Raw genomic sequence first — 27,968 nt, forward strand, 5'->3', positions numbered from 1 at the left:
GTGCTGGGGCAGAATCGTGTTGGGATAGCCAGGAACGATAACCCCACGACAGTTCCAAATCATCCAGTGGCGAGGTTGATGTTCTATTTTGACTGCATTTGCACCGTTCTTCAAATTACGGACGAGTATGCTGCTCGACTGCGCGACTACATGAATTTCTATCTGTTGACCGAATCAGAGATGGACAAATTACTGTACTTTTGCTGGCTGTTTTCTCCTGATGAACTGATCAACAAATGCATATTTCTAAATGACGACCTTTGTGGAGAATACGAAAACGGATTCTTTGAACTAAGCGAGATCACAGAGAGGTTACTGGTGACCGATTCCTTAATGATTGGCAACCAACAGAGACGGGTCAAAAAGGTCATGGCATTTAAAGCCATCTTCCTGTTGAAAAATTACTACATTCCCATTGAAATCTACAAAGAACGTCTGCATATCCTTCTCCTGGCCATGAACATAATAATGCAAGAGCGGCGGAGAATTGCCGGGGTAGAGGGTGCTAGCGAGACTCCAGTCAGGACTACAAATACGTCGTCTTGTTGTATCATACTGTAACAAAGTTATTGGTCAACCCTGTATTATATACCTTGCATCCGGGGTTTTTTTCGCGTGTCACGATGTTTGCAAAAATTGGATAAAACTGTAACCTTATTTTATTTGCAAGTCATTTTTACGATTTAAAAAGTTTAATAGCAACCAATACCGAGACTTATGTGAGGCATGGTGTTTTTGCTTTGTAAAAGTGATCACGAAAGGAGAGCGAAAATCGGATCATCGCGAAAATGACCGGATATACGGCACTGTTCGTTAAATTAACGTTATATATATAAAGGCGCTTTCGATTGGTCGGAAAATTTTGTTGATTGTATTATATCTGTTATATATATTATGTGTTCATGAAATATATAATGCCATTTTTTTATTATCATTATTTTGTTATTTAATGAAAAAATATTTTTTTAAAAATTCTTCAGTAGATGGATCCATTAGCAGAAAAAAATTACAGAAAAAAATATATAACACGCTTCGCAATGGTAACCATTTGTACTGCCGGTGGTATATATTATATAAAGTTGAGTGAAAAAAAAATCCTTATGCATTTCATTGTTAAGTTTAAAACAACATGTATGAAATTTCTGCTTTAGATCTGGATTTTGTATATTCTTGACATAATCTAATATATGTGTCTTATCTATGCAATAACTGTCCTTTGTTCACCTAATATATTTATTAACACTTTTATAATCAATAATAAAAAGACAAATTTTAAGACAAGCATCGCTGACATTTTATTGAAATGTGTATATAAATATGTAATAAGAAAGTATAAAAATTGTATAAGTAACAAAATAAAAAAGACAATTGTATTGTTTTTTAGAAGACCCTGTATGAAATGGCAATATGGTCAGATCACTCATTACTTTTCAAAACGTGCACTTTGCCGCTAGAACAGCCCACCATCAGATCCCCATTAGAGCATCTCACGATATCTGTTGGAGGGTTTCTTTTGTTTCTGTACAGGGTACCTTTAAATTTGCCATTAAGGTCAATGAGTTGCACGGAGTATGAATGGACTTCACTCACTACAAGGTTATTTTTGTCATCGAAACACAGTCCTACGGGGCAGAACTTCACCTCGCTGACGTCATCGCCTATCTGGGATTCCTTGCTGTCGTAACGGAACTTGAGTCGACCGTATTTATCCAGGAGAACCACCTCTCCTTCTCTTTCACTCTTCATATTGCAGACGGCAATGTCACCGTTCGTCCCAACTTGAATTTTCCAAGGAACTGTGAACAGGGGGACACCAAGAGACTCGAACTGTATTTCGACCGTCTTTTCACCAGAGCTGGTGTATTTGAAAACGACCCTTCGTCCCGACCCAGAACTGAATGCTTCATCGTCAGAAATAGAACTGTCGATGGCACCAACGAGTATTTCTCCAGTTGACCATGAAGTCGAGATAGATATTGGTCTAAGAGGAGCCAGATTGATCAAATCGACGACTGAGCAATCTTTTGTACATTTCTTAATCGTTTGGTCACCCTTGCAACAGATGAGAAGTTCTTCTTCGCGCGTTACGCAGATTCCCGCCACTTGCCAGTCAGCCTCGACGTCAGTGGAGTGCAGGGTTTCTCCAAGAACGTTTGTCTGGTAGATCTTCATCGCGTTCTTTGAAAAAATCCACAGTCGGTCCATACTTCCGTTTTGCATTTTCGGTTTTTTCTTCTTAAAAGAACGGAAATAATTGGATGAAAAGAGCCGAAAAAGTAGAAAAGAAGGGTACGATTCTCGTTCCTCGGTCCTCTAGGTCCTCTAAAGCTTGTTAAGATACTCACAAGTACAGTATTGTATTTAGTTGTAGTTTATTTCGTACAGCTGTTGTGGCCAGTTCGGTTGTAATGATCAGCGCTTGGGGTTTTATAGTACACGATGATGATGACGTATCATAAACATTACAATGATGAAAAACAAGAGCATGATTAGCATGTGTTGTCCGTAATGTCTCGCACTAGGTTATACAAACAGTGTCCATTCGGTGACAGCTTCATGCACCCATTCATAATCACTGCAACAGATAACGGCGATTGCCCGCGACATCTGCGTCGGTGTATGGAGTACAGGTACTGTGATAAGTCGAGTTACCGACGGATAGTACTATGGAATGTTTAATAACAAACATGTCCGAGAAATGTGACCCTCGATTGCAGAATCGTCACGTGCAGTTATGTAAAACGCAGAAAGATCTTATGATTTTGAGGAAAAAATAACTTATCTAATATAAATAAAAGGAAGACAAACACAATAACAAACCTATTAAAAGTTTATAAAATAATATTTACATCGTTTTATCTACCACTACGAAATATAAGTCGCAGGTGTTTTTGATTATATAGAACATATTAATACACAGGTTAAAGGGTATAAACGAGAAACGCATTTTTTTTATATTTTATTTTGATAGAAAGTGTGAAAAATGTGATGTAATTTTTTGACAAATTACGGAGGCATCTGGTGTCCAATATTATATTTATATTACTTGAAACTTGCTTAGTATATATAAAATAGAATTATGTGGGATAAGAAGCAATAAAAATACTTAATATCTACAAAAAAATTAATGTCGGATTAAACCAGCTATTCTTCTACAATTTCATTCTTGTCATAATCATATGTATGCATAATTAATCACTTGAATCTTATTTAATACATGTATATTCAAGATTTGAGGAAAAGATGTTATTGATGTGAGCGATGTGAAGGGGATCCTGGCGATATTTAGTGAACCAGTAAAGCAAAGGTAGCGATAATATATGTCCTCAGTAGTACCCGAGAAACCAGTGGATTGTTTACAGAGTATTGACCAGTATGCATACCGGAGTAGATAATTTTATTGTATGTACACAATTCCGGTACATACTGGACCAGATCAACTAACAAAACTCACTTATCATAAATCGTTTATTTGCTTTTACATAGTTCTATAGTTCAGCGCCTGTGAAAAGGGGATGCTACATGTGTTCCAATATGAGGAAGGGGTTGTAAGCGGGTATAAAATTATATCATATTATGGTATTATGACAGTAAGGGACATCTGTGGTCAAATAGGGGGATGAGGCCCATACATCGTTTTAAAAAATGTGACGGGGTCAATTATGTCGCCCTATCCCTTACAAAAAGGGCCTAACAAATTAACAAAATAACATTCCAGATGCCAAAGAAAGACAAAAATTAGATCAAATCGAGAAACCTTTCAAAAAGTCTTTTCATTGGAAATCAAGGACGAGAAAAACACTTGTAGATGGCACAGCCTAAAACTAAAAAGATCTTCCTCTTTGCTATTAAGGGGTTGTTTTAATATCCGCAAATTAATATTTTCGTCTGCTACGAATGACAAGGAGTGTTTAAAATCAAATCGAATTAACATAGAGAATAAGACAATCTAATTTCATTCCACATTTTGTATCTAGGTATGAAGACCGATGAAAATATCCTTAACGGGTTATTTAAAACTGAGCGAAAAGCAGTGAAGGACAGAAAAAACTTACGATATAAGTAACATCTTATTCCATAGCCAACTACATCGTTTCATTTTTCCTGCAGATTTCCTACCAAAAATTGCCAAATTCGAACACGTACAAATGTACTTCTACGTGTGTGTATAAAGGTCACCTTTAAATCAAAAGTTGTGAAATAAGGGTATCTAAAACCATATACACGCCCCCAACCTTTTACCATTCATTAACAAAACAAGTGCAGGGTTGTTTTTTTTATAATTCAACATACGTCCACAGTAACTGATTAGAGTTTAAAATTGTTTTTAAGTCCACCATCTCCAGACTCGATGATTGAATATTTTATCATTTGTAGGGAAATTATTTTGTTCTTTTTCAGAAGTAAAGAAAATCATTTTACGGTGATATTGGACACCTCCATAATGTGACGCACTATTTATCGATATATACAATATAATCAAGTGCAATTTTATGTAAATTTTCTTTTCCCAAATCGTCACCCAACAGAATAACGCATTGGCTTAGTGTGTTCACTACGAATTAATGTCATGAGTTCGAATTCCGCTGGGGATTTGAAAATTTTTACCTTTCGAAAAAAACTTACAACGTATATTTTGGTTAAATATTGTAAAATTTTAAAATTATAAACTGGTGAAAGAGTTCTGATTATAATGTACTTTTCTTCACATTAATATCGACAGATGTCCCACATCACCTTACGGTCAAGATGTAGTAAATGAAAGGTGCCTACATGTTTATGAAATTCAGGATATAAATTCTTATAATGATGCTTCATAACAATATCTTCGTTTCATCGGGTGTACCGGGGCTTAATTTTTGATAAATACAATGAAAAATCATGTTTTAAACAACCATTTTCTATGAAATATGACGGACAAAAGTAACAAATCTCGGAATTTTGTCCATTTTTGACCAATGAAATATATCTAGAATGCCTACAGTCTCTCCAAAAACGGCATTAAACAAGCTCTTGACCTCCTTTTTAAAATGATGTCAAATTTAATATAAGTACCGGGATTACTTTTCTCGTGATTAAATATAGAATTTCAAAATACTGTTTTATTTTCTACATAATTCCTTTAAAGCTGTAAAATACGGGAAAAGATATTTCAAATCAATTATGCCGTCATTTAAACAATAAAATGCTCACTTTGGTGATTCATTTGGGATATGAAGGTAGCGACATTGCAAAAAAAAAAACGCGGGTTATGTAAATTTTTTTGCAATGATCGCTACCATCATAACCCACATGAATCACCAAAGTGAGCATTTTATTGTTTATATTAACATCTTTATTTTAACTAATTAATAAATTGAGCGTAAAAAGTAAGTAAAATTCACTAAATTACTGTTAATGTACATAAGTACGTTAGCTAAAAGAAACAGCCAAATCGTCTCCAGTGAGACTTTGAGTCTGACATCATCATGGTTAGTTCGTGCAGTCCGTAATTTTTTTAGGTAGTTGTAGGTCTCGACCAATCGATAAACTGGGCGTGTCATATTCAATCCTGTCACTTTCTTGTCCATTTCAGCCGCTGTAGATTTCGACCAATCGATAAACGGGGCGTGTAGATTTCGGTCTGGCTGTTTCTATAGAGCTATGAATTAACTATAAGTTTCCGTAAGAAATATAGGGAATAATACTTGGTGGATGTAAATATAATAGTTTTAGCACCAAAAAGACAGTCTGGAATCATTTACTAGATCTTGACCTTAAATGTTAACTTCAAATCAAAAAATAGTTATGGTAACACCAGAGTGTTTTAAAAAAAATCATCTACATGTACTCATTAGTAGGGAGAAGGCAAACGGTCAATCTTTTTAATGTGTCCTCATCAAATAAATATGTAAAAGAGCAACCAGTGTCTGCACATAAATTTATTAAATCCGTATATCACAAAATAAATCAACAAACCACAATGTTCTACAGTTAACTACACAGTCTCTTTTCTAACAACAAAGCAAAAGGCAAAATCAACAAAGTACTCTCACTTGGGAGTATAACAAATAAAATAAAAATATGCAACACAATTGCTCGATTTAAACTTGAAAATGGCAAAATAATATCCTTCATAGATAATAAATTCAAGATCTTCATAACAATAGAAAAAATATCAACAACAACATGGTCCCATAAATTATTTTGCATTCAATATTCATCAATTTATACATCTACCATTCACAAAGACCCTACACCCCCATTACATCTATTGCTACATAATTCTGTGCAATCAAGTTCTATCTGGATTTCTCTGAACACAAAACTGCTTGCTGTGTCAGTTAAACTAATATAGCCCTGGTAACATCGCTGGCTTTTTTCTTACTTCTATGGCAGTCCTCATCAGCCGTCACATCTTGGCTGTCAGCTACCTCAAACTCAGAGTTCTAAAATGATGAAAAAAAAGTCAATTAGTTTAAAAACTGACACAGCTTGTCCTATTATGTCTGTCTCTGAGAGCAGACTTTTATTTTGTAATTGTCCTTCAAACATTTAATCTATTAGGAGCTACCCCAGGTATAATGCTTGACAGATACTGACTCGGCATTTGCTACCATAAATAACCCCTGTTTCTAATTTCAAAGGGTTGATGTGAACAAAACACTTTGCAAAAGCAGGTAAAAAATGGATGGCAATTCAAATGAATAACAGATTTATACAATATATTGAAAAATTGAGAACAATATCAAAATATGTATACCTCATATATCTTTGAACACGCTCTTTTCTTTCCCTTTCTTTGGATTTGTGGAGTTTCCCTGTCTTCATCAGTTTTCTTTTGCAACAGGCGAGGACTTTGTCTGATCTATTAATATCCCATATAAAAACAGTAAAAATAGGTGTCATATAAAAGTTAATTTAAAATAAGAAAAATCATGTTGTTTTATATTCACCTCTGATATCCGTCCAGATTTCTTTTTTCTTGGTTTTTTCTCTCCATCAAGCTCCATACTTTCAGTCATACTTGTAATTTTCTCCATATGCTAGTTAATGAAGGGAGAATACATGTATGTAGTTGAAAAGATTATTTAGGCGATCCTTTTAATGTCTTTATGGAAACTGATGTACCAAAATGCAACCAAACATATTGCATACATGTACTTAGAACAAAATATACAACTTAACATGAAAAAAAATATAAAATCATGCATTTGCATTGATGTGAGAGAATGTTTATTTCATTATTTGATGAAAAAAAATGAGCAAGTCTAGCACTCTTTTATTTTTTCTCAAGTATATCCTTGGGTGTTTTGGTGAAGTATCTTATTTCTGGTCATTCATGAAAAATAACAATAATTTGCAATGGATTTTTTTTTGTATCTATCTATAGTAAATATTTTTTTATCAGTATGAGTCACTTTGTCAGTTGAATCAATATTTTCTGTTTCTTCCACCTGAAATGAAACAAATGTTAAATGAGTTTAGATGGACTTATTCAAATGTGTGTAGTGTGCGTTGGAGAGGACTTAAAAATACATTAGATTTTCATTTCATTAAAATTTGCTTCACACAGTTTTCTACTCGGCCTATTTCAGTAACAGAATTTTTTTACCTTAAAGCTGCTTGGTCCGATTTTTTTATCAAATTTTATGCACGCTTTTAAAAGATGGTTATGCTTAGTATATGTATAATAATAGACATTGCAGTTGTTTTCCCAGTCAATTAAGCCAAATTTCAATGAAGAAAAATACGTACACATTATTGCTAACAAAACAAACGACGTAAAAGGGTACCGCGTTATTTCGCCTCATGTTAAATTTCACCCCTAACGACGAGGCGGGTATAGTTGTATTACGACTTTGTCATCGCTTTGAATAAAGGTCGAAATGATCAGACAAATTACAAATAAACATGTGTACGTTTTGTTCGCTAATATTTCTGAAGTTTGTTTTCTTTATAATCGATGCAGAGCATGCGTGTTGAATGACCCCAATCATTCGGGGGACGAAACCAAATGGTTTCTTTTTCTAAACATTCCCGTGATGCATTTTGTTTTGTTTTTTCGTTTGCCCAAAGAGAAATTATTTTTATTTACTTTGAATATTTCTAACTTTGAAAGGAGATTGATTCTGCTGGTGTAAATAGGAGAAAGTCCATAACTTTCTACGATAAATGGTTTGTATGGAAAAAAATTTGATACTGTAATAACAAATAAATCGGACCAAGCAGCTTTAAAATCATAAATATTTTATCTCATGTAATTAAACAGCCCAAAATCTACATTCATGTACAATGAATTTTCATCATTAGCTTTATAGTTAACTTTGTGAGCCTCAATCTGTAAAAAATAAGATATATGCAGTTTATCATTAAAAAGATTGTTTGTTTAACCTTGGTTCCTTCATTGGAAATGACAGCTTTCTGTAGGAAATATTTTTTCATTCCTTCTTCCATAATTTTCTCTTTGTCAACCATCTTTCCAAGTCTAAGAAAATAAAATACATGTATTTATCATTCAATCGATAGTAGTATGCTCTACAAGAAAATGTACAAAAATAGTCAAATCTTAATGTTCGTTTTTTCAAAGATATTTCAATACTTTTTCCCCTTTCCAGCATTCCTAACGAATCCTTCTTTTTCCAGTCTATCAATGAGTCCATGTGCTATATTCACTTCTATTCCTAGCCTTTTGGCCAGACTTGGTGCAATGACCCGACTGGACTCTGTGGCTGCCATTAATGCTCTTCTCCACAGACACGTAGTCTAAATAGATGTTCATAAACATTCAAATTTTTAAGGAGTTTTCTTTCCGAATCTCAATAAAACTTTATACAAGCTTAATACTGAACAGTTTATACTTTAAAGAGTTAAAACAAGCCTTATGTAATTTTGAACCTGAATTGCAATTGGAGTCAACTTGTATAGGTGTGGATCTGTAGGCTGTTTCATGGGATCATCTCTCTGTAAAATTGAAAAACACATCATTAAAGTATTATTGTGGTTTCATGAAATCATATAACATTGAGAAATCTAATAACTAAATAATCAGCTGAACTGAAAATAGATCATTTTTTTACTTACATCAGCGCACACATCACACACATGGTGCTCAGGAGCTTCATTTTCCTCTTTAATACAGAAACATAATCCATGCTGCCAGTACTTGCAAATTGCACACAACACCATTAAGCCATCATCCTGATATTTAAAAAGAATGCTGTTACATAAGATACCAAATTGCTCATTGGTTATGTTTGTATATGTACAGCAAATGATGAACAAGTATCTAAAATAAATAAATGTTTTTGTCTTACCTCATTACAGCCACATGGACATCTTACACCGAATTCATCCTGAGTTTCTGTGACATGACTAATCTGAGATTCAAGAATTTCAACTGCTTTCCCGTCTGAACCTTAAAGAGGGTAGATAGATTCGGTTTTAAGTATATGTACCACTACTCCAGAATACTAGTAATGTATTTCTTCATCCAAATAAAACAAAACTTTGACAGCTTATCTTGCCTGGGATTTCAGGGCTTTCTGTTGGAACCACAGGTGTTGGTTGAGATTCACCATTTTCCATTTTGGTCTCACCAGTTTCCTTTAAAAAATAAAATATGATTTATGTCGAAAAGTACTTAGATTTATAATGTCTTTCTTTTAAATGCAAAAAGCACCAAAAATTATACAATAGTCAATATAAGAATACTGGTAGGTTGCTACTATGCACATGACTTTTTTTACATAGGGGTATCATTTAACAAATAAATGTTCCACATACAAGGTTTTCCTTTGTTTCAGAGTTTTCTGTCTTTTCTGCATCTTCCTTTATGTCAAACATTGCCTCATTGGTCTTTACTCTCATTTTTATTCTGAAACAAAATGTGAAAACCATTCTCAACTGCACTTAAAATATAAATTTACATGTTATTTATATGCCAGATTTTTTTTTAATTTACTGAAGATAACTATTTTAAATCAAAAGTACATGTAAGCACACAATTTTGATATGTCAGCTGAGTTTGACTGATCTTGAATAAAAAATATAAGAAATATACAAGTCAGGAACGTCTTTTAAAATGTATGATGAAATGTTAGTGTAAACATATTAACTTGAAAAATTAATTCTAAAAAAGATGGTCCCATCCATCAAAATAAATTAAAATGATGTTAATTTCAAAAAACTTGAACTTAAAGTCCTTGATCCTATGGATCTGAAGTCAGTATAGCAACAACTTTTGAAATCCTTTGCATGGATACAGTGACTGTCGTTTGATTATATTATATATTACAATTCTTGTCTGAAAATAATAGCTCTCTCTCTGTTGTGAAAGTATTTCTAAAATTTACCAGAAAAGATAAGTCTAGCCTTTTAGGAAATATAAAGATTTTGTACGTGTACATTCATTTAAAAAATATCCATAAAAAGTGTTGGAAGGTGGGGCTCAGTGGGCATAGGCATAATTGCTTGTTAATGAACAATCAGAGCTTGACAGCATGAAATTGAAATCAATATTGTGGTCCTTGTCCCTTTTGTTGAAGTCTTCACAATAGACATTGTGAATCACCATTATCGGTCAAAATAATTTGCCCCAAAGAGTGACTTGGTACATACATTATTATACATTATTACATATTATTCATAGCAAGCATAGGTTTATTTTCCTCCTTTCTGAGAACTTTGAGACAATTCAACTCTAGCTTTGTCCTTCAATATAGCAATTGATATCAATTCTCCAATACATTTAGTGGTCTGCCAATGAAAAAAAAATTATCACTATTTTGGAATCTCATTGAATTCATAAAAATGAGCTGAAAGAGAAAGAAACACTTCCAAATGTCATGGAAGAGAGCTAAACAATGAAAACTTGTTGCAAAATGTCAACTGAATAATGCGGAAACATAACATCAGTATGAACAATAATCAATTAAAACATACCTGTGGAAAGGCTAATAAAAATCAACTTTAACATTAAGATATGATGTTAAAATATTATATCAATAGAAATATATTCTTTTTTTTTACAGCTTGACAATTTACAGCTATATAAATATCTTACAGTTGCAACATCTCCAACATTAATGGTCACAGGTTCCTCTTCATATTGGAAGTCTGTGCATGTGGATGGCTTGAAACCAGGAGGCTCATATTCCTGAGGAGTCACTGGATAATAAAAAATCAGGTAAATATTAAGTGCACTTTTGCCCCTAATTTTCACTTACACACTTTATTTGACAAGAATTTACCCTCTGAAAAGAAAGATAACTCTCAGTGAGATGACTGACAAACATTCCTTTATAAGCTAAAGAGTGATTTATGAAAACTACATGAGATATGTAGTTTTCATTACAAGTCCACACTCATACTGTTGATTATTTTGAAGTTAAAATAGATCCGTGATTGAACAATATCACTCACTATTTTAAAAAGAATTGTGTTTACAGTTATCATCATAGAGACATGAAAAAGATTTAGATACATATAACAGTTTATTTTTGCATCGTAATATTATCAAAAACAAAAATCACCATCATCATAGTACAGCAACTTCATTGTTAGCATAGTGTCCTCAGGAATGGCGTTCATTGTTTGTGTTAAAACAACTATGGTCCGAAGGAGTCGGATTGTTGCTTTCTTGATCTCACTGGCATTGTTAGCACTTGAAATCTTCTGGTTGTTCCTGAAAGGAATAAATAATAAAATGATAATGTACTCTCTATTTATCAACCAAAACTCACATTTTAATCCTATCAAAATAACATTAACTCAAGTCACATCAATATCAAGAAGAAATTCAGTTTGGAGTTGACATTCAATTCTGGGGGATTTTTTTTTAAGTCAAAAACGAAGACTCTGTGTATAAAAAGTATATTTATCTATACAAATTACTTAGTACAAAATTTCTCTATAAATCAATGCTTACCTGTAAATGTCCACTCCAGTTTCGTCAGCATAGCTGAACTTGAAGGTGTAGGATTCAATGAGAGTCTGTTAAAATCAAAACATCCATGACTACCGGTATATATATAAAGTGCCAGTAATTCAAGTGCCATTTATCAGTACATGAATCAGGTTAAAGCACCATTTCATTCCAATTCAGACGATAAATGGAACAAAAAATTTACCTCAGGATTCTCTGGGTCTCTGTAGAGCTAGACAATGAATATAAGGAATTGATTTCATGAATTAGGTGTTACATAGTATAGAAATTTTTTAAGGTTTAACACTGAAAATGTTGAAGAACACCCCCTCTGTTTCTTATCTGATAAATGACATATGGTACAAAAATATGTTATAAGATTCAGTTACCACTCTTTGTTCAGTACATGTATTATAAGTGAGGTTAAGCATTCAAATGTACATCTACAAGTACCTATGGAGTGAGAGGTATGTTTAAAGGTACCGTAATTTACCTAATGTAACATTTTGTCAAATGACCTTCACATGAACACATATACATGTGTAAAATAATTTGTCAGTTTATTATTCTTACATCTATTGTTTATAGTGTGTATCAAATCTTTCTATGACTTTGATGATATCTAATGTAAAGTTGACAACTGGTAATCCTCTACTTTACAATAACCATGGTCTAATATACAAAATTCTATAACCTGAGCTTCAGAAGATAATTAAATTAATGGACTTTTGGTATTTGTTTCAAAAAACAATAAACTGCACACTGACATGCATGTACTTACCCCAAGAATCAGCACTCTGAGCTGAAAAAGTATTGTATGTCAATTGAGTTATTCTTAATCTACTAGACAGCATTAACTTGAAGATAAAATAAATATTTCTAAAGATTTGTTTTACGTCCAAATGATTGAAATGAATACATGTAATGAAGAATTTTCAGATTTTGTAGCCTAAAAATGATAATAAGATAATTCCTATAATATGCACATATATATATATATATTTAGTTACTTGAGGACAATCACAATTTACTGATTCATTTTATGATGAATGATGATGAATTATGAATAGTTAACTGGTTAACGTACATATTTCTTGTCCAAAGCATCAAAGCACCCTTTCATATACTGTATGAATTTACAAACTCCTGGGCAAGCACTGTCATCCCTCAGAGTTTTTAAGTGGAGATCTAACAAATCATGATAATGAGGTAGCATTAATTTTATACTCCATATAAACATACTATGTAAGAATTTTTAGAGAGTTTAGTGAGATCCTTGTAATCTCAAATATTTCTCACAGTGAACCAGTCATCAGGTTTTTTATTTTACCATTATATAATCATGTTTGCAAAAATTAGTCATTTAACTAATACATCTTCAATAAATCTTGAAACACTTGTCAAGAATAAAAGTTGGTTTACTATAAATAACTATGCTGTTGCTTTGTAACAAGTAAAGTTTTATGGGGAAAGTTCTTTACAGTTATATGTACCTTCAATGGAGCGATCTCCAAATGCATGCTCAGGAAATAAAGCTCTCAAATATGCAATATTTGAAACAGCAATTGCTAACAATTTTTTCACAAATAGTATTGACTTCTGCTCTGTTATGGTCTCATTTGGAAATATCCCAGTCAACTACAATAAAAAAATGTAAGTCATGAAACGAATTTCAAATTATATAAAGAGCTATTGCACATTCCCTGGTGTTCATATTAGACTTAAAATGGACTTTTTTCATTTAAGCAAGCCAGTTACTTGTATTATTTGCCACAAAACTTACTGACAAATATATGAAAATGATTGCCCATGTTTAATTTTCACCCTATTGCCTCCATTGACAGAGTGCAATCTAAAACAGGGCTAACTGAAAAACTACAGGTAACTTCTACTGTTAACAACTTTGGCTTAGGATGAAAAATATAAATGGAGAGATGGATGGGCAAAATGAGAGAGGATAGACTTATGGGCATGATGACTCAATTAAATCCCATAATAAACTTATACTTTGGTCAAAGCCCATTTAGTTGAAAAAAAAAACTTCCAAGATAAAAAAAAAATTGTCCAATATTAATTTCAAAATACTAGGTGCACTTTTTTTTTATCATAAATAAAAAGTATACAGATTTTCAGAAAAATCCATAAAATCAGAATTGGTAAGGCAAAAAATATACAGTACAGATAAAAGAAAAGACGGTGATTCCAACACGTATACGTGTATCAATAAACTTTGAGGGCCGGAGTATAATAAACTTTAATGCTTTTTGCGCTAAAACCAAACTTCAGTCAAAGCAAGACTACTCTTCTAATCATTCCTTTCTAGTTAAACTAGCTTATAAATGAATATATTTCATGTACGATAAATCAGTTCTTAAGTGCATGTTTGGAACTTTGGAAAGTAAAATCCTTACATCTCTTGTTTTCTCCCTCTGACACTGTGTAGTTGCCATTTCAAGGTATGCTTCCTATAAGCTGTAATGATAGGAATGATAAATGTTTTTACAAAGAAGATCTATACTTCTTGAGGTAGAATTGGTCATTTATAAATGATAGTCATATAAATGTTGATATGTATTATGTAATAACCAATGTACTTTAGATTTATAGGAAAAATATCCATAATATCTATTCATAAAATAAGAGTATCATTATTGTACAGACCAGCTCAAGTTATTTATAACCATCTCAGGGTTGTCTCTAAGACCCGGGAGGCGGGGAATTCCCCCGCCTATAATGCCTTAATTACCCGGCTATTTTTGCATTTCAAACACAATGTAGCTATAAGCAAGACCCCCAGACCCCCTTCTACTTTTTCAGTTCCTCCTTCTTCTTCAATTTTTAGAGACAACCCTCCCAGCAGGCATACGACGTTGTACCAACGTTGAAAATACGTTGATCATGGTTGACGACGTTGATCAACCAAAATACAACGTTGTGCGACGTTGAAGAAAAAGACGTTATCAACATGACAAATTTTCAACGTTAGTTAGACGTCAGATATTCTGACCAATATCGACCAAATTTCTCATACATATATTTATAAAATTGTATTTTTCATAATTTCGTGTAATTATTGAATTCTGTAATTTGTGGGCATAAAAAGTGAAAAAACATCATCAGTGATGGCAAAAAATCGCACATGTAAAGAATTTACATGTATGCGGAAAGCGCGCGATAGGCATTGATCTTGTAACCCCCCCCCCCCCCAAATATCTACACAGCTTGAAATGATTTAAGTTACTTTATGAATCATTTATATATATAGTGTTAATGAATAAAACTGTTGATAGTGAAATAAATTCAGTTATGGCGAAAGTTAGCGCATGTAAACAAATTATGCGGCAAGGTGCGCGATAGCCATTGATCTATTGCACATCCTCCATATCTGCTCAGCTTGAAAGCGCATGCTGGCCAGACAAGTATTAATTACTGGCGCGAACAAATTACCGCGCCAACTGAAACAAAGAACCAGTGTCCAGCTGGGGATAAGATATCCTAGCTGGGAAGCCATTTTGAACGCCATTCCAAACTTGAGACCGTGAGGAGCAGCATTTATAAATTCTACATCGACCTTTAATACAAGGACATTTTGGATTTCATCCTCTAAAATAGTAAAGTAAGTGTTTCTTTCAATTATATAATGCATGTTGTATAATGTTTTTATTTTTTTCCAAGCTAGAAAAAAATGCTTAACCGCATGGCGCGTGTTTTTGAATTCACCACTAACGAACAGAGAATGCATGTAAAAATTGATCGATCTCTAACTTACATTAGTCTAATAATATCAAAGTATTGTTAGCCTTGAAAATGTCTTTAAGTTTTTGGTGTTTTTTGTGGTGTTTTTATTTTTATTTTTCACCACTAACGTTAGTAATGTTATGTACGATAGTTCACACGTATCACGAATGACTCTTTGGACGAGTTAACTAAGAGAATTTCCGATTTACGTACAAGTTAACAGAAGAGTGAAACTATAAATAGAATTGGGATTTTATTGTTGTCGTTGATCTTTGGTCTCCAACATAACGATGCAAGTTTTAATACTCAATAAGTGTACCCAGGCAACTGATCGAAGCCGTTTTGTAATACAGTATATAGAAAGTAATAATCTTATCTTTTACCTTCGATGGTCTTTAAAGGAAAACAATAAATCCTTTAACACTAACAGTCCATATTCAATTCACAGTATTGAAGACAGTACTTTAGGCCTAGTATATAAGTATTTATATTTGTAATGATTATGATGTTAATATTAACTCAAAGTGATGATATTATTTATAATGGTTAATCAATACAAACAATAGAAACAAAAACTAGCTGCACGTGCATGTATTTTTTTGTTCTATTTAAGACATGGCCTATCTCAGAAACTGGAGACGGTACAATACATTTGTTCATGCGCTTGCACAATCAAGCAGCAGTGAAAATGATGTTGAAAATCAACTGCAGGCAGTTGGGGGCCAGCAGACAACTCCTGAAAGGTACACCTCCTCTGTGCAGTCAGATTCTGGGGAAGATCAGCAACAGCAGCACATTAATGAACCAGCAGATTATGACAGTGATTCTTCCATGTCCGTTGTTTTAACAAGTGATGAAGATAATGAAAATGAGCCTGAGGAATGTTTACCATCACAAATTGCAGAATGGGCTACAAAGTTTAAATGCACTAGATCATGCATTAATCATATACTTGAAATTTTTAGAAAGCAAGGCCACAGAGTACCAAAAGATGCACGTACTTTACTTGAGACACCTCAAAGTATTGATATCATTAGAAAATGTGGTGGCAATTATTATTATTTTGGGCTGCTATCAGGACTTACGAAAACTGTGTCATTACATCCAAATCATTTTGAAGATGAAAACTCAATTAAACTTTCATTTAACATCGATGGAGTACCATTATTTAAGTCTTCCTCGGTACAATTTTGGCCAATCCTATGCAGTGTCAATAGTTTTGAACCATTTATTGTTGCTTTGTTCTGTGGAACAAAGAAACCAGACTCAGTTGAGGAGTATTTGCTGGACTTTGTTGAAGAACTTTGTAATGTTGAAAATACTGGGTTTCAATTGAATGATAAACATTTTGCTGTGATCATTGACTCATTTATTTGTGATGCTCCTGCAAGGTCATTTTTGAAATGTACTAAAGGACACAATGCATACTTTGGATGCGATAGATGCACAATTAAAGGTGTATGGCGTGGACGTGTTGTTTTTGAACAACCAGACGGCATGAATATGCCGGAAAAGAGAACTAAAGAAGATTTCAATGAATTGCAGTATACTGATTATCAATTAAAGAGGTCACCTTTAGTTGATATTGGTATCGATTGTATCAAATCGTTTCCGCTTGATTATATGCATCTTGTGTGTCTTGGTGTGATGAAAAGAATTTTGATGTTTTTAAAATCAGGACCACGAGAGTGCAAGCTATCCCATCTGCAAATAGAATTACTTTCGGACAAACTTGTTGCTCTGAATGGGAAAATGCCTCGAGAATTCGCAAGACAGCCACGTTCGCTTGAGGTTCTCGATCGATGGAAGGCAACAGAGTACAGGCAATGCATTCTATACACTGGCCCACTTATTTTCCGCAACATAATGGATGACCAAATGTATCAACATTTCCTAGCTCTAACGGTTGCCATGTCAATATTACTTGACTCCAGAGATGCTTCTAGGAATCACTACCTGAATTATGCAAAAGAATTGCTTGAATACTTTGTCAAGAAAGCACCCCAGATATACGGAGAGACATTTACTACCTACAACATTCACTCTCTTGTACACATAAGTGATGATGTTAAAAATTATGGTGTTTCACTAAATGAACTAAGTGCCTTTAGATTTGAAAACTATCTTCAAAAGTTAAAGAAATTTGTGAAGAAAGCACAAAATCCTATTGCTCAAGTTGCTAAACGGTTGTTTGAACTGGAAAGAACTACTGTCAAACCATGGATGAATGTTTCAACAACCTATCTTTCCACAAAAAGAAAAGACAGTTGTTTACTTTTAAAAGATCAGTCGTTTGCATTTTTGCAAGAAAAAAGAGAAAATGGAGAATTGATATGCAAAGTTGTTTCACAACAGAGACTGGAAAATTTATTTATTAATCCATGTGAATCGAAATTAATAAATGTTGCCGTTGTGAAAAACACAACATTGCAGAGGCATGGACGGGAAAAAATAATCAGAAAGCATGACATAGATAGAAAAGTTGCATGTTTGCCTTATGATGGGAAATATGTGCTGTTTCCTTTGCTGCATGGAATTGAAAGGCAATATTAGGATAAGGTTGGTTTTTAGCACTATCAAGTATTGTAAAGAGAGATATATATTGCTAAATTAGTTCTACCGGTAATTGTAATTTCTTTAATACTGAATTGGTGACTTTATAATAAAATATATGTCAGATAATAATTTTTTTTTAAACATTACAACTCAAAGAACTCTTTTCTTGTGACATTGATGACAAAAAACAAACTATGTTATTTATTGAAAAACATAATATGTTTAAGCATTTTGCTTAATTTTGATTTTTTAAATTAAGATGGACAAGAAGTGGGTAAGAGCTGTGTGGAGAGAGGATGAAAAAGAGATGGAGCTTGCCATACCCAGTGTATGGGTTGAAGGAAATCGCATAAGATGGCCAAATACATCAAATGCAAAATCTGCACTCAAAGAATGCAAGAAACCTGCTGACAAATGGCTTTCATTTGATCTGATAAAGATCAAGTTTTCATCAGGTAACTTCTTAATTTATTGATAAGAAACCGAGTAATTTATGTTTGAAGATGTAAAAAATGTAGGGAAGTCAACAAAGTTAACAAAGAATTTTTTGTATACATTTCTCATCAAGTCAATTGTACCTTCTCTTCATGCATTGTTTTTCTTTTAAATAAAGACGACTATCGAGAATGTGAGGACTATGATGAGACGACAGCGGTGGAATCTGAGTGTGACTCAGAACCAGTAATGAAAAGGAAACCAAAAAAGAAGGTCATGAGTGACTTTATTATGGGTGAGCTTGCAATTTATCTACAAACTTGAAGATTCTTTTATTTGTTATTTACTTTGATATTTTGATTAATGAAATATATATAAATTTTGTTTAATTAGATTCTGCTGAAGACAATTCATCAATAAAAACGCAGAAGAAGTTACCTGTAGCAGGTTAGATATTGTTATGCAAATATATATCCAGATATAAAAGAGGACAATTTATTATGGTAATTCCTTATTTTTTTTGGAGCATTTTCCAACAATTTGATATATTATACTTCAGCACCAGTTATGCCGCCAAAACCACCCCAAAAAATCTCTTCTAAAAAAAACCAAGACCAGTCATCACTTCAGTCGTCCAGGTCTCGATCACCTTCATCTTCTACTAGAGATGAAATGGAAACCAGACGTAGCAGGTCTATTACACCAAGCAAGTCCTGGGCTAGTTCAAACAGTCGGGAGAGCTCGATGAATAGGTCGATGTCACCAAGAAGTCCCATTCGCTCAACACAAAGGTCCAGAATTTCAACATCCAGAAGTCCAATTCGCTCAACACAGAGGTCCAGAATTTCAACATCCAGAAGTCCAATTCGCTCAACACAAAGGTCCAGAATTTCAACATCCAGAAGTCCAATTCGCTCAACACAAAGGCCCAGAATTTCAACATCCAGAAGTCCAATTCGCTCAACACAAAGGCCCAGAATTTCAACATCCAGAAGTCCAATTCGCTCAACACAAAGGCCCAGAATTTCAACATCCAGAAGTCCAATTCGCTCAACACAAAGGTCCAGAATTTCAACATCCAGAAGTCCAATTCGCTCAACACAAAGGCCCAGAATTTCAACATCCAGAAGTCCAATTCGCTCAACACAAAGGCCCAGAATTTCAACACCCAGAAGTCCAATTCGCTCAACACAAAGGCCAAGAATTTCAACATCCAGAAGTCCAATTCGCTCAACACAAAGGTCACGAATCTCAAGGTCCAGGAGTCCTGTTCACTCTTTGAACAGCTCAAGATTTTCAAGATCAAAAAGCAGAGACAGGCATCACAATAGGTCAAGGCACTCTATGTCACAAAGCAGTGAAAGGTCAACCCTGAGAAGAGAAAGCCCAAAAAGACTTAACAAAGGATCTGAACATTCCAGGAGCTATGATAGGCCTTGTAGCAGGTTAAGTGTAGAGAGCACCCCAACACTTCCATCTCTTTCTAAGCGAAAGCAGCATCAGTCCTCAACAGACTCCTTTCCCATGACTGAAGAAAGTGAGTACAGTTAGATGCGTTACAAATTTTCAATTCAAGGGACCTTTTATGAGACTAGAATTTTTGCTTATGATGCCTTGGGTGTTAAATGTTTAATACTTAGTTATATTCTGTTTCACAGGATTTCAGAGAAGAGTCCTCTACCTTCTTGTTGAAATAAGAGACCGTCTTAAGAGTCCAGTAACAACAGCTTCAAATACAGAAGACGTTGATCTTGTTACCATAGACTCAGAAGAAGGATTTGAAGCCTTAGACAGAAGACTTGAAAACAAAGACTTTAAAGCCAGCTTTGTAAGTAATTGAAAATAGATGTAAATTGTCATGTTTCGTGTAGAATTATGTTGTATTTTTATATACATACTATACATAATGGGCCTGCCTTATGTGCCACCGGGCAAGAAGAGGTTAGGTGAGGTGAGGTGAATATACATAAACTCTAAATTCTTGATCAAATGAGGGGAATTATTCTTCAAGTTAAATCACAAGAAGTAACCCTCAAAGATTTTCTCTAACAGTCAGGAATTATTACAAAAAAAATTAAACCTTTGGTGCTGGACTCAGGTTTTTTATTCTCTTGATATGACACAAAATGACTGAAATGCAGAATTAAAATTAGAAATTGTGTATAGAATGAATATAATGTTCTCCTTTATTATACATTTGAGCATTGAATCATTATTTTATGAAAGATATTGTATCATAACAATAGCGGTGTGTGCATACAAATTTTCATAAATAACTAATGCGCATTATAAAATTTGTATGCACACACCGCTGCAGTTATGAGACTATATCTTTCAAAAAATAATGATTTAAAGCTTATATTTACATTTTTCTAACTTCTTGCTTTGTCTGCAAATGTGATTTATATGTCAAAATTTCTATTTTATTCTAAGGATAAATTCAAATTAATGGAATGGCCATTGTAACAGCCACAAGCGTGAACTTTGATTCTCGCTTGTGACGTTGCATTTTACAGCGTTCAAAGTTTGTTATGTCACGGTTAAACTCGTCATTTTAACCTTTGAGTTCCGTTTGTGTGTTACGGTCTTATTACTTCAGTATCTTTTCACACACTTTACATGCAAAAAATATTTGGAATGTAAATTTATATATTGCAGTAACACTACAAAGTATGAATGAAAATGAACAATTGCATTTCAGAAATTCTTGCTTCAAAAGATTGGAGGTACAGATGGTACTGACCACATGAAGAAAGCAATGTTAAGGTAAATAAAGAATGATGTTACTGAATAATTAAAGATCATTTATTGAAAAAATCAATGTATGACATTGTATTCAGAGTGATATGAAATACTAAGTATTTGAAGTATGACATATTTCAATTTATTTTCAGAACTATGACAAACTCGTACATGGCTGGTCTAAACATGAAGGGAAAACGGGGAAAGAAAGCTTTTGGTTCCTCCCAACTCTACCTCCTTATAAAAGGTAAAATGTTTTCTGATTTTTACTACTGTCAAATTTCTCATTTGTAGTACATGTAGATTGAAACAATTAAAACATAATTTGATTAGTTGGTGCAGACGCAGAGTACTGTAGATTCCTCATTTTTCATGATTACTTCATTTTGCGATTCAATTATTTAATGCATCAAATTGCTAGAACACATAATTTTTATCATATATATTCATTTACACCTGCCAAAAATTAATAGGGAGATCATAAAATCCGCGAGATGTGCTTTTGGCAATTTTACATGGATATTAATTCCTTGTGTTTAATTAGGAATCTACAGTATACATCTATTTAAAAATGGTGTGTTATCTTTATGGCAATCTTATTGAAATTAGATCCCGTGATCTGCAAGGAAAAAGCCACTGGAGCAGATCAAAGGATCCAATTTTGGTTGAATTGTCTTTATGTAAAGAAAAAAATATATACAGAGGAACATATATTATAAAGCACCTTTATGTCTGTTTCAGAAACTGTATTGACATCTCATACACAGTATACAGAATCAAAATTCAATGAAGATTTGGCTAAATTCCTAAAATATGCCCCGGAGCGTGTGGGAGGAGGTGGAAGAAGGAGAAGAGATTGACTGTTTTTCACGTTCACTTGACCAGAACTAATGATTTTACTCTTTTTCATCTTCTTAAACTAATGTTTTTGTGAAAAGCTGGCTACAGATGTGAGCTAGGTTATCCATCAGTGATTTTAAGTGATACTTTCAATTTATTTAACTGTTTCTCTCTTGAATAAATTGATTAATGATATTTGTTCTGGTGTCATGTTGTTCATAAAATAATTTGAGGCAAAATGATTCACTGCAATTAGCGAAAAAAAATCAGTGTTCAAGGTCAAACAGTTGTAGCATTTCAACCAAATATCAACTAAATTTAAACGTTGTAACAACGTCAGAAGACGTTAAATCAACGTTGAAACAACGTCAGATATCAACGTTGAATCAACGTCAAAATTTCAACGTCCATTCAACTTTCATATTCAACCAAAATTCAACGTCATTTCAACGTTGAGGCATGACGTTGTTTCAACGTTGAATCAACGTTGAAATGCCTGCTGGGCTGGGCATCTACAAAAACTAGTTTAAAAACAAAGAACCAATATTAATCATTCACATTCCGACCCACTTCAACACTTTTATTGAATATAGAGTATTTTAAACCATCACTGTACTTAGGTTTTAATATTCTATTTTTTTAAAATTGCTTAGCATGTCATATTCTTATAGATGTTTTGTTTTATAAATCAAACTCGAAATGATGACATTATGATGTAGGTATGGTCGAAGGTCCTAAAATCAACAATAATCATGAAACATTTTGCATAACGTTAGCAAAAATACACTTCACAGATACAATTTGTTATCTTACCCACAAAAGTTCACGTGCATTAAATTTTCTCTTTCCTTTCAATCACTGGCAGCAGACGATGTTGACCAACAAAAAAGTCACGTGACAGATTTTAAAGCATCGTGCTGATCAAGATTGTGTCATGCGCATCCTGTTGCTATCAACAACAATAACATACTTCCGGTCGTGTATAATTTTGAACATTGGTGGAACTAAATCGTAAGTTTGCTTACTATCAGACCTCGGTAGATGTAGAAATATAGAAATAATATATCATTAATATCTATTTAATCGTAATTTTGAAAGTTAATGATCAAAAACCTTTTGAAAATTTGTCAAACAGAGGTGTAACACAATCATGATAATCATTGGCTATAATCTGCTGAATTATGCATGTAATAATCAAAATGATTGTTGCAATGATTGAATGACAAAACCAAATTCCATGTGTGTCAATTTGGAGAAAAAGACTTAAAATTCAAATGTGTGTCGTACACACCCTATTTTTCATTAAAATTGATTTGTATTTGTAAACTAAAAAATATGATAAAGATAGACTCCTTCAATTTATAAAATTATATATATACAGGTATATATAAGTCAATTTGCCCGGCAATCTGAGAGTAGTGTTGCAAATAACGTGAGGGGTGTATTGTAAAAGATTGGACATCAGAACGGGATTCGAACCCAGGTCGGCCCTGGATATCTAGTTCGATATTCTAACAACTAAGCTATTCGGTGCTAGTGATTGATCTGGTCTATTAAGATTCCGTCCTATAAATGATCTTTGTCCATGGTTTTTCACATCCTATAAATGATCTTTGCCCATGGTTTTTAACACCCCAATCATGCAATGAATTCATTCTTTCCTCCGGGCAGTAATTAACCAGGGCTGGGGTTAGTCACAGTGCCAAATATAACAGAATTTGGTGATGGACTACACTAGGATTTGAATAGAAGACTAAGCCATCTGAATTTCTAGTTAGGAGAACTATCAACTGAGCTCTCTGGTGCCAGGAATTAAACTGGTTTGACTGTCTGTCACAGTGCCATGCTTCCCTTTTAAATTTAAGAGATAATTAGTAGAAATAGCTTAGTGCATCCTAAATAAACCTGTCGATGAAAAAGCCAGCATGATATTTTATTGAAAGATATTGTACTTAATAGAATGATTTATTGGGTTTTTTTCAGTGTGAAAAATGCCGACCAATCCAGATGAACCATACTACTGTTCCCAACAGATAAACATCCCACCCTCATTACCTGATATTTTGAAACAATTTACAAAGGCTGCCATTCGCACTCAACCAAAAGATGTGTTGGCTTGGTCTGCAGCGTAAGTTTTTGTAATTTTTTTTCTCTTGTACAAATTTTGAATTATATTCTACTTCTTGTGTTTGCAAAATTAAGTTTTTGAAAATCCTGTATGATTTGTCTGATTTACAAAGAAACTAATTTTTACGAAAACATTTCATAATGTTAGTGGCATATCACAATATATATAAAGGAGCAAAAAACTGTTTTGATGAAGTGGATAGGGATTTATATTTTCAGATAAAGTGGAATTTGATAGATTTATTAAATTAGATTAAGTTAACCAGTATTAAAATTGTTGTCATTTTCTTGGATTCCACATAGTGGTGACATTGTAACTTTTTGCATTTTTTTTTTCATTTTAATGGGGGATGTCACTTTCGAAATTCAGAGGTGGCTATATTATTGAAGTTATTACCATCCCTATCTCAAATTGCAACAAAGATGTCATTCATTGCAAATTATTTTGTAGAAGTGACTCCTTTTTTTATTTCAGATATTTTAAAGACATGGCAAAAGGTGAAACACCACCAGTGAAAGAACGTCTTGAAATGCCAACTGCCACACAGAAAACTGACACAGGCCTGACCCCTGGTCTTTTGAGGGTGCTAAACAAGCAGGTAAAGAAATTAGGAAATTAAATAATGGTTGAAATTTTCATGCTTTCTTGTGTAGAGCCTGTACTATGACAAGTATCACTATGACTTGGGTAGTAGGTCAGAAACCAATATCTATGCATATGTTTAGTATATAAAGGATTCATTTTATGGTGTTTGTTTTTGTATTCCTGAGACTTTATTTAATTATTCTGAAAAATTACGGTCAATCACCATTATTTTTTTATTTTAGCATTTTGTCATTCTAACTTGCCTGACCCTTTGATAAATATTTCAGAAAATTTTTCAATTTTTAAGTTTGCACTTACAAAGACATAACTTACAGGGATATTTCAGCCACTGACAATTCTCACCTGTATTATTCCTTTCCGTCCTTCCTAATCATTGTACTTGAATTGTTTAGGTGGAACATTTTTTCGTTGACTCCAAGGTTGGCCATTTCAATTCCATCAACTAATACACAAACTTGTTTTTACCACATATCCACAAAATATCTCACAGGAAGAAAGAATTGAAGAGTTTTCACTTGTTTTTATCACTTTCAAGGGTGTTTGTAAAATTGATTGATACACATACATTTTATAATACATGTATTTACTGCTAGAATGAACATTAAATTTTGAAAAAACATTTTGAAACGCATTCAATTTGGCTAAGATTGCAAACCCTTCATCCTGGAATACAATTTGCAAGATTTATTGGATTTTCAAGTCACAAGGTGACATATTGCAATCACTTATCAGTAGTTTTTCTGTCAATTCATGTTTATAATTCTGCTCCATATAAAACAGTCTGCAGGCCTTTTATCTACAGTATATTATGTTTTTAAGAAGTATGTATGTTGATTTCAGTATAATCTTAAAATTCTCAGTCTTACCTTAAACTAATGAACACAATGGAAAATTTAAACCCATTAATCAAAATTCATTAAATGTGATACATTTTACTACCAGTTATTTCTAAGACTTATATATGTGTATCAGTGACTTTGTACAGTTTAGTATGCATCAGGTGTTATTTTTCAGGAGTTGATGTTATTGAATAACCATCAAAATCATTAAATTACCAGGTACATGCATTACATTTCTGTTTTGTGTATACTTTAGCTTGGACCAAAGAAAACAGTGTCATTAAACTTAGTCATGGAAAAGTGGGCGGATTTAGCTCTTCCAAAAGAACAGTTTGATGATTTGGTCAGAATCGGCAGTTTTGGGGGTGAAGTTGAATGGAACAAATTTTTTGCCTTGTGTGCATCTGCACTTGGAGAGGTAAGTTTGAAGAGCATAAAAACAAATAAAACTATTGCTTGCATCTTTGGGTGCTAGCTTAGATTTATGTTAGGTTTTTGGCTAGAAATATCCAATATGCATGCTTAGAATTATACCAGAGGGGTCTGCAGAAAGTTTTCTCATACATGTACATATCCTTGCTGGCTAGTTGATCAATTCAATGTCAGTTAACTGAAATATTTTACCTTATTTATGTTCGTATGTTATAGGAGAAAAATGCCCATAAACAATAAACTTATCATATTTTGTGGCATACCAGGTATGCTGAAAATTGCAATATTGTACCTCCCTTAGATGTTTGCTTGGTGTCACTTTAAGTTGACATTGTTTTACATGTACTAAGGTACTTGTCAACAAATTTTAAAATGTACATCTTTTTTGTGACATCTGTGCACAAGCTCAAGATTTTGAAAATGGAAAATTCTAAAAAAAAAAAAAAATTCAAATGTTGTCAGCAACAGTTGCTTGTGTGGTGTAATCCATGCATGTATTAAAATTCAAAATTTTTTCAAGATTTTTCAAAAGTGATCATATGAACTAATTCTTTCACATATATAGAAGCATATGGGTACATAAAAAGTTTGGATTATGTATATAGCCTTTCATTATAATTTTTTTTAACGTTTGCAGAATATAACAGATGCCATGAAGACAGTTTGCGAGATCCTAACAGCAGATCCCGAGGGAGGTCCCTCCAGAATCCCCTTCCCCTTATTCAAAGATCTATATACCTACCTAGCTCAGATTGATGGGGAAATTTCACAGCAGCAAATCAATGAAGTCTGTAATTATCTCAAGTATCATGTGTAAGTATGATTTTTTTAAAATTTGGACACTGAGTTGTCTTTCTTTATACCCACTTACAAGTGTATCCACTTATATTTATTTAGTTTCCTATAAACAAAGTCATTAGATGTATTCGATTTGCATACCACTTTGTGAAAAAAAATATTTGATGGTCTTTTCAGTTTTATTTACATAGTAACAATTTACTGCCTTATGAAGTTCAATATGATATATACCAGGTACTGTAAAAGGGTTATTTACACGTGGCAGAAAATTACACTAATCAATATGTGGTAAGCTTAAAACCATCTTTAAGAAACCCACGTATGTTTACAACAATTAAAATTTAAAAGTGATAAATCACATATCCAATACCCAAGTATATTGTTTGACTATTAAACAAAACACATACTTTACCACCAGTGTAAATAACCACTCTTCTAGTAGTGCCTGATAGTTGGGAATGTGCAGAAAAAAAAAAAAGAAATAGATATATTAACATGGCTTTGACATAAATAAAATTCTAATTTGTAATGTTATTTTTTTTTTCTGTCTTTCAGTGACAAACAGGATGGATATGTTCAGCCTCGTAACTTCCTTGGAGCTGAGTGTCCCAAATTATCAACCCGCTAAAGCTGAAAATTGAAAGTGAATGACTCCTAATTACTAACATCATCAAAACGAATTGTTAAAGAATCATTTGTCAAAATGCATTTGTTCAGAATTTCTACAAGTCACTGTAAAATCTACAAACAATTAAGCTTCCATATTAAAAGAAGCGAATGGCCCAACAATTCTTTGTTTGTTTGAACAATGTTATATCTTATAGTTTCTGTACAGTCTATTAATGATATTTAAAATGTTGTACAATATGTTTATGTAAATGCAATAAAGTTCAACTCTGAGTATGATTTTGATTTTCTGGAATGCTTCATTTGACAGATATCTATAACT

General features: G+C 33.2%; 4 protein-coding genes across 5 annotated transcripts; 2 read left to right on the forward strand and 2 right to left on the reverse strand.

The window, feature by feature from the left end:
• Positions 1-1,270: 1,270 nt before the first annotated feature.
• LOC128166233 (uncharacterized) lies at positions 1,271-2,412 on the reverse strand. The gene has a single exon (XM_052831262.1). The coding sequence runs from the start codon at positions 2,218-2,220 to the stop codon at positions 1,417-1,419; it is 804 nt and encodes a 267-aa protein (XP_052687222.1). The 5' UTR covers positions 2,221-2,412; the 3' UTR covers positions 1,271-1,416.
• Positions 2,413-5,903: 3,491 nt separating this feature from the next.
• Positions 5,904-23,093, reverse strand: LOC128183724 (HORMA domain-containing protein 1-like). The gene is made up of 21 exons (XM_052852851.1): positions 23,030-23,093; positions 14,317-14,377; positions 13,399-13,543; positions 12,993-13,093; positions 12,687-12,707; positions 12,111-12,137; positions 11,909-11,973; positions 11,514-11,665; positions 11,045-11,148; positions 10,924-10,934; positions 9,766-9,856; positions 9,507-9,585; positions 9,297-9,397; positions 9,064-9,180; positions 8,878-8,943; positions 8,582-8,745; positions 8,374-8,467; positions 7,401-7,436; positions 6,936-7,025; positions 6,743-6,847; positions 5,904-6,428 (listed from the first exon to the last, which is right to left on the reverse strand). The coding sequence occupies exons 2-21, from the start codon at positions 14,353-14,355 to the stop codon at positions 6,324-6,326; spliced, it is 1,713 nt and encodes a 570-aa protein (XP_052708811.1). The 5' UTR covers positions 14,356-14,377; positions 23,030-23,093; the 3' UTR covers positions 5,904-6,323.
• On the forward strand, positions 17,524-22,411 carry LOC128183699 (serine/threonine-protein kinase PRP4 homolog). The gene is made up of 9 exons (XM_052852824.1): positions 17,524-18,202; positions 18,459-18,654; positions 18,813-18,929; positions 19,028-19,081; positions 19,194-20,171; positions 20,293-20,462; positions 21,336-21,400; positions 21,529-21,623; positions 22,118-22,411. Exons 2-9 carry the CDS (start codon positions 18,459-18,461, stop codon positions 22,234-22,236), a joined length of 1,794 nt encoding a protein of 597 aa, XP_052708784.1. The 5' UTR covers positions 17,524-18,202; the 3' UTR covers positions 22,237-22,411.
• A 33-nt stretch (positions 23,094-23,126) lies between the features above and the next one.
• On the forward strand, positions 23,127-27,920 carry LOC128183710 (ropporin-1-like protein). 2 transcript variants are annotated; one of them, XM_052852833.1, is made up of 7 exons: positions 23,127-23,227; positions 24,200-24,344; positions 24,819-24,942; positions 25,343-25,369; positions 26,046-26,207; positions 26,859-27,034; positions 27,575-27,920. In XM_052852833.1, the coding sequence occupies exons 2-7, from the start codon at positions 24,208-24,210 to the stop codon at positions 27,645-27,647; spliced, it is 699 nt and encodes a 232-aa protein (XP_052708793.1). In that variant the 5' UTR covers positions 23,127-23,227; positions 24,200-24,207; the 3' UTR covers positions 27,648-27,920. The 2 variants fall into 2 exon arrangements, with proteins under 2 accessions (XP_052708793.1, XP_052708798.1); XM_052852838.1 differs by lacking the exon at positions 25,343-25,369 and having other exon boundaries at positions 23,131-23,227.
• Positions 27,921-27,968: the final 48 nt, after the last annotated feature.

This window comes from Crassostrea angulata, chromosome 1, assembly GCF_025612915.1.
Source record: "Crassostrea angulata isolate pt1a10 chromosome 1, ASM2561291v2, whole genome shotgun sequence".
In the NCBI taxonomy this organism is placed as follows: Eukaryota; Metazoa; Mollusca; class Bivalvia; order Ostreida; family Ostreidae; genus Magallana; species Magallana angulata.

Bases quoted from the DNA above. Each gene is read 5' to 3' on its own strand.
- LOC128166233 (XM_052831262.1), bottom strand. From the start codon at position 2,220: ATGCAAAACGGAAGTATGGACCGACTGTGGATTTTTTCAAAGAACGCG.
- LOC128183724 (XM_052852851.1), bottom strand. From the start codon at position 14,355: ATGGCAACTACACAGTGTCAGAGGGAGAAAACAAGAGAT. The intron at 12,138-12,686 runs GTAAGTACATGC...TTCATTGTCTAG, and splicing joins TCAGAGTGCTGATTCTTGGG to CTCTACAGAGACCCAGAGAA. The intron at 8,468-8,581 runs GTATTGAAATAT...TTATTTTCTTAG, and splicing joins AATGCTGGAAAGGGGAAAAA to ACTTGGAAAGATGGTTGACA.
- LOC128183699 (XM_052852824.1), top strand. From the start codon at position 18,459: ATGGACAAGAAGTGGGTAAGAGCTGTGTGGAGAGAGGATGAAAAAGAG. The intron at 18,930-19,027 runs GTGAGCTTGCAA...TTGTTTAATTAG, and splicing joins CATGAGTGACTTTATTATGG to ATTCTGCTGAAGACAATTCA. The intron at 20,172-20,292 runs GTGAGTACAGTT...TCTGTTTCACAG, and splicing joins CTTTCCCATGACTGAAGAAA to GATTTCAGAGAAGAGTCCTC.
- LOC128183710 (XM_052852833.1), top strand. From the start codon at position 24,208: ATGCCGACCAATCCAGATGAACCATACTACTGTTCCCAACAGATAAAC. The intron at 24,943-25,342 runs GTAAAGAAATTA...TGAATTGTTTAG, and splicing joins TGAGGGTGCTAAACAAGCAG to GTGGAACATTTTTTCGTTGA. The intron at 25,370-26,045 runs GTTGGCCATTTC...TGTATACTTTAG, and splicing joins ATTTTTTCGTTGACTCCAAG to CTTGGACCAAAGAAAACAGT.